General features: G+C 49.6%; 1 protein-coding gene across 21 annotated transcripts in view; it reads left to right on the forward strand.

Annotated features, from left to right (window-relative positions):
- Window positions 1–6,000, forward strand: part of Irag2 (inositol 1,4,5-triphosphate receptor associated 2) — a 57,445-nt gene that overhangs the window by 46,512 nt on the left and 4,933 nt on the right. For 12 of the 21 annotated variants that reach the window (NM_001427185.2, XM_087658952.1, XM_087658958.1 and 9 more), the window contains 6 exon segments: window positions 1,075–1,118; window positions 2,764–2,826; window positions 2,925–2,971; window positions 3,256–3,357; window positions 5,023–5,130; window positions 5,689–6,000. The exon segment at window positions 5,689–6,000 is cut by the window's right edge. In NM_001427185.2, the coding sequence (NP_001414114.2) occupies window positions 1,075–1,118; window positions 2,764–2,826; window positions 2,925–2,971; window positions 3,256–3,357; window positions 5,023–5,130; window positions 5,689–5,932 (608 nt within the window). In that variant the 3' untranslated portion in view covers window positions 5,933–6,000. 21 annotated transcript variants of the gene reach the window in all.

Consider the following 6,000-nt stretch of genomic DNA (forward strand, 5'->3'; position numbering starts at 1 on the left):
GACCGAACCCAGGGCCTTGCGCTTCCTAGGCAAGCGCTCTACCACTGAGCTAAATCCCCAGCCCCGAGAGCTCTATATCTTGATACAAGGGCAGCCAGGAGGAGACCCTCTTCCACGTTCGATGGAGCCCACCTTCATAGTGACACACTTCCTCCAGCAAAGCCACACCTCTTCCAATAAGGTCACGCCCGCTAAAAGAGCCACTCCCTGTGGCCAGGCATTCCAACCACCAGGAGACAAAGGAGAACTATAAAGTTTACAATGTTTTTAAAGATTTATTTATATTTTATTGGCCTGACAGCTTGACTGCAGTATGTATGTGTATGCAGTGCCCATAGAGGCTAGAGGAGGAGGGCGCTGGATCTTCTGATGGTTATGAGCTACCACGGGAATGCTAGGGACTAAAGTAGTATCCTTCACAAGAGCAGCCACAATTCTTAACTACTGAGCCAGCTCTCCAGCCCCACAGTGGTTTTGAGTAAAATGCGTGAGCTTTTCTGAACAGAATTCTTGCTTTTGCGATGCTCCCTCTTTTGGAGAGCAGCAATATTTGACGGTCTTCGGCAGGCTAGCAGGCACTGTGGACAACTGCAGAAACAAGGGCCTTGGTGTTTAGACAGGGATCGTGGGGCTGGAGACACAGTGCAGTAGTCGAGCGCTTGCCTCACATGTAGAAAGCCCCTGGGTTCGAGCCTCAGTACCACAAAAAGAAAATGAGCAAATAGTGTCTCTTTGTAGCCCAGGCTGGCCTCTGGAGCCCAGGCTGGCCCTGAACTCAGCAATCCTCCTGTCTTAGTCTCCTATAGAGACTAACCCTTTTTGACTTTTACTTGCCATAAATGAGTGTGCGGTTTTTAAAATGGAAAAGTATGGGGGCTGGAGAGAGGTGGCTCAGTGGTTAAGATCACCTGTTGCCTTTTCAGGGCTCCTAACACCCACATAGTGGCTCACAGCTATCCATAACTCTGGCTCCAGGGGATCTGATGAGCTGCACAGACAGACATACATGCGAGGAAAGCACACGCATAAGATAATTCTCAAAAACTTTAAATGTGAAAATGTCTTTCCTTTCAGATGACTGTCAGATTAAAAAGCGTTCATCTTCTCTAAATTCCAAGGTAACTGCTGATTTCATAATTAACCGATGTTGACGAAATGCTTGTGGAGTATTTGAAGTTATGTGCTTTTTACTGTAAATCACAAAGCTGATTTAAATTCACATGCTCGAATATACGAATGTATACCCGATTGGGCGGTTTATGGGGTACGGTGTTCTGTGTGTCCATCGGAGGGGCCCAGGGGCGTGAGGAAGGCCAGTGTGGTAGTCTCTTGTCTTGTTCTCCAAACCAAACCTGGGCCAGGCAAGCAGATAGAGTTGGAGCAGGTAGATCCTCAAGACCCCTACAGACGTGTCCCCTCTCTGTATCCCCATCCCACCCACCCTCAGCCCTGATTGCTCCTCGGGGTCTGAAATCTCTACTTCAGAGCCAGGCGCATCCTTACAAGAAAGTCAAGTCCCAAAGCAAGAGAAAAGGCCAACTCTTTCCCCTCAGCAAAACTTGCCCTGAAGTCCAGCACAACACCCCAACTTTGTTCTTGGTGGACATTGAGGTGGGACCTGTTTCCTGGGCACCTCCATGCCTAAAAATCAAGTCGTGTTGCCGAACAAGGAGGCAGGATGAGGGCGGTTCAGGAGGAGGGCCCATGGAGTGGCAGCCACAGCCAGGAGGTCCCTGCAGACTCACGCCCAAAGGTGCCCCTCAGTAATGCCCCGATCAGCTTCTTAATGCAGCGGAGTTGACCGTGGAAGTTGACCACTGTAATTCCTTTAGTTTATTTGCTATATTTAAAATACTTTTTAATTAATGAGTGATACTTATTGAAGCTACGAAATATGATAATAACACTCTCCTATGCAAATCTCGAGGCCAATAAACAAGTTCATTTGTTGAAATATAGCATCTCATTTATAACGATGTCTTAAGTCATGGCTCACTCCAAGCTTGCTGAGCCTGAGACAGGAGGACTGCCTTCACTAAACAGTGAGTTCACACATAGAATGGTGGTTACCCCAGGGTTAAGGGAGAGTTGGGGAAGTGCCAAGCCTGGGGCGCTGTTGTTTGGTGGTATGTTTAAAAAAGTAAAAATAAATAAAGCTGCAGGGAAGAGTTTTGGAAATGTTTATGATAATGTTCGAGGAGAGAGGTTTGACCTGATTTAGACATCACCCCACATGAATGAGTATCAAAGCCTCTGACTTCCCCTTGGTATGTAAATTTTCCCCTGTGTTAGTTAGAACAAATAGAGCAAAGGTTTCCTGAGTTTTAAATGTATTGATTGGGAGAGTCAGTGGAGAAGCTACAAATGTGGTCAACATTGACTCCCTGCTGAGCTGGAATTTCCTCAGCATGAAAGAAAAGAGAGAGAGACGAAAAGATACATTTGGCTAAAGTGCATTGTAGCATAAATATGGCTCTCAGGGCGGCCATGTTCTCAGGGCGGACACGCACATTGTAACTTGACAAGGAAGGTGTACGGCATAAGCTCAAGACAGATAAATGAAAACCCGGACAAAAAGCTTCATTCTCCGTTAGCTAAATTATAAGTCAAAAGTTGGAGGAGACGGAATATGAATGGATAGATATTTCCGAAAGGTGATTTTTTTCCACGTAAGGTCCTCCGGCTGCCGCCTTCCTGACAGCACGCAGCATGGCAGAGAGAGGGTGTTAGAATTCTCTAACTCTACATTTCTCCCTTGGGTAGCCATCTTCTCTTCGAAGAGTGACCATTGCCTCTTTACCCAGGAATCTTGGAAATGTGGGGATGGTGAGTACTCAGGGAGGTCCTCTGCCTCAAAAGTAGACTGTGACAAGGTATTATTCCTTCACTGAGCACCTGTTTTGTGATCTCTCAAACCTCGGAAGGTGTCAGGCCTGGAAAATGACAGATTCAGCCGGCGATCGAGCAGCTGGTAAGTGTGACTTGTGCCCCTCGCTGGGAACCCACAGCAAGCTGAAAGGTCACCTCACGCACAGGAAGGAGCATCGATAATAACCTTTGATTCGTTCAGAGTCTGAGCAGCACAGATGTGGAAACGGACAGTTGTAGTTGTTGTATTGGGGAATAAGAGTTACTTTGATGTGCAAAGGGGGAAAAAACCAAGACAGTGTGATTTCTGTGCTGACTCGGGCAGGGAGGGCGAGCAGCGACGACAGACACAGCTTTGTTTGACGCATGGCTGTTGTCTTCCTATAGGAGAATCCTGGGGACAAAGCAGGGTGAGCACCGCCCCTCGTTACACCGATTCATCAGCTCCTATTCCTGGGCCGATGCGGAGGAGAAGTGTGACGTCATCAAGTAGGTGACTCACGGGGCTGTCTGTCACATGATGTGAGCTGAGGCGTGCAGAGTGGTGGCCATTTCAGCTCAGAGGAGAGCAGGGCATTCACTGGCAAAACCTCGGCTGTGAACCGCTTTATAAATGTCATTTGGGAGCACGGTGGCTCCTCCAGCCCTCAGGATGGCAACATTTTACGTTAAATAATTCCCGGAATTTCCCAGATCTAGGTATGCCTATCGCCAGAGCCATAGAAGGAAACTTGCACCATCTTGGCATGCTAACACCGGGAAGGCATGCAGACCACACAAGTGTAACGTGTAATACACGTAACATGCATACTCATGCATACTTTGTGACGTGCAAGCTCTCGCACAGAAGAGAGCCATTTCATCCTCTGCTCAGCAATGTTTGCCTTTTTGATGAATCGTGGCTGCTATGTATCCCTAGCTGGCCTCAAAGTAACAGCAGTCCTCCTGTCTCAGTCCCCTGAATGCTGGGATTGCAGGTGTAAGCACCACGTCTAGCAGATTTAGAAGGTTCAAATATGCTGTGTGCTCCCATAGTGAACCTCAGGGCAGAAACGATGAAGCAGAACGGCACGCAGCATCAGAACGGCACGCACACGCTGCCCCATCGCCCCACCTCACCATTTTGTCACCTGATCATTCCCCTCGGGTCTCTTCTTCTGAGGTGACTTTAAACACATTCACGGGGCACCTCCAGCATCCTTGCTCAGTCCCAAGCGGCAGGAAGGGACAACACAGGCCTCTTGCACATCCCAGGATCCTGTGGCGTGTGCTGCCCCCTTAGATACAGTGATGGACCTGTTGTGAGCCACATGGGGGGCCAAGTGCCTCCTTCAGAGACCGTTTGCTAACTGTCACTCAGGCTGTGTAAACAGAGACTGAGATCAGAACCTCACCGGAGTGTGCCTCATCCCCACTCCTTAGACACTGTCCTCTTTGGCAACTGGACATGTTGAACTAAGGATTTCAAAATTCATATCCAACCAGGAGCCGTCAGTTACAGAAGTCAGTTTGCTTAGGTAGAGGAATCTCTGCTTAGGTTATGATTTAAAATACACTTGGGGTTGCAGCCTTCCAGAACTCTTAGGTACTGGGTTGCTTTAAACAGCTTAGCATCCAGAATATGTTCAGACGCTTTTAATGCACTTAGACTGTGCTCCAAGTTAGCACTGGTCCAAAACACCAGCAAAAAGAATCCGAAAGTGAAAGAGTATGTCTGGGATCCCCGCTCTGGGGAACAGAGACAGGAGGATCTCCCCAAATGTGAGGCCAAATGTGACTCTGTCTCAGAACAAAGAAACTTTTCTCCTGGAAAAGCACCCAGCTGCTTAGAGAAGATATTAAGATCTGATATCAGACGTCTACTAAGTATTCGTTTCAGGCAATGTGTCATCCACATACTTTTATAAATATGGGTACCGAAGTGCACATGCATCCATGCTATTGATTAGAAATGGTTAAGACTGACTTTTGTAGTTCTTCGTGAATCGCCCCTTGTGGGTCTTACTGACCTATTATTCCACAGAGGAGTTATTTGAAATTCCAGTAAGTTTGGTGAGCTAACACTTAGGATGTGCTATTTCCGAGCACGCTGGGTTATGAGTGAGCCTCCGTGGTGTTTGGCATCTTGTCATCAGTGTCCAAACGTCTTTGCAGAACCAGAGACGCCCCGGAGCCCCCAGGAGAGGAGGCGGCAGAGAGGACCAGGAAGCCTAGCCTTTCTGAGAGGAGAGGCAGCCTCTCGGCCTGGGACAGCAGCACGATGTAAGATGTGCTTCGGGGTGGGCAGAGATGGAGGGCACAGGGCTGGCCTTAGTGTTCAGACTGCTCTTTAGACGGACTCCACCTAGCCCTGTCTTACACCAGGCAGAACTTGACTCAAGCCAGGTGGCCTTGGCCCAGAGCCAGTGTCCCGGTCTCCCTGGCTTGGCTTCCGCAGCTGCTTTAAGGACACAGTGAATGAAAGCCCTGGCTTGGGCCGACTGTGGGGGGAGCCCAGGGTGGAGGTTAGAGAGGCAGCTGTGAATCCTGGTTTTCTTTGGTTAATACAGACTGCAGGGGGAAGTACGCCAACCCTGCTTTGCTTGACTGAAGGATGAGGGCAATGCCTGTTGGGAGTCAGTGCCTGCATTGTGTTCTCAGCATCGTAGCTGGTTCTTTCTGTCCGTGTTGGGGAGCAGGCTGTGACCCAAACCCAGAGGCTCTTCCTAGCATGCAGCTAAGGCAGTGCTTTTGGGTGCTCAGCGACCAGTGTCCCCTGGTGAAGGAGAGGCTCCAGGCCCCACTGGCTGTGACCGCCCCCTCTGTCTGTGCTCTCCCCAGCTACAGCTCAGTGGCCTCCTGGGTCACTCACCTGCGGGCGTCCTTCAGAAGGGCCAACAGAGCGCTGTGGCTCTCTGGGCTCTTCCTCGTACTGTTCGCCGGGTTGATGAGCGTCCTCGCGGGTCAGCTCTTCCAGTCCGCCGTGGAGGCCGCGCCCACGCAGGAAGGGGACTCCTGGATGTCTCTGGAACACATCTTCTGGCCATTGACCAGACTCGGGCACGATGGACCGCCACCAGTGTGACTGCCACACAGCTCAGTGTCCCCTTGGATTTTAACATCTCCCTCTGAGATTTGAAATTAGTAACTTTT

Source organism: Rattus norvegicus, chromosome 4 (genome assembly GCF_021556685.1).
Source record: "Rattus norvegicus strain SHRSP/BbbUtx chromosome 4, alternate assembly SHRSP_T2T, whole genome shotgun sequence".
NCBI lineage: Eukaryota > Metazoa > Chordata > Mammalia > Rodentia > Muridae > Rattus > Rattus norvegicus.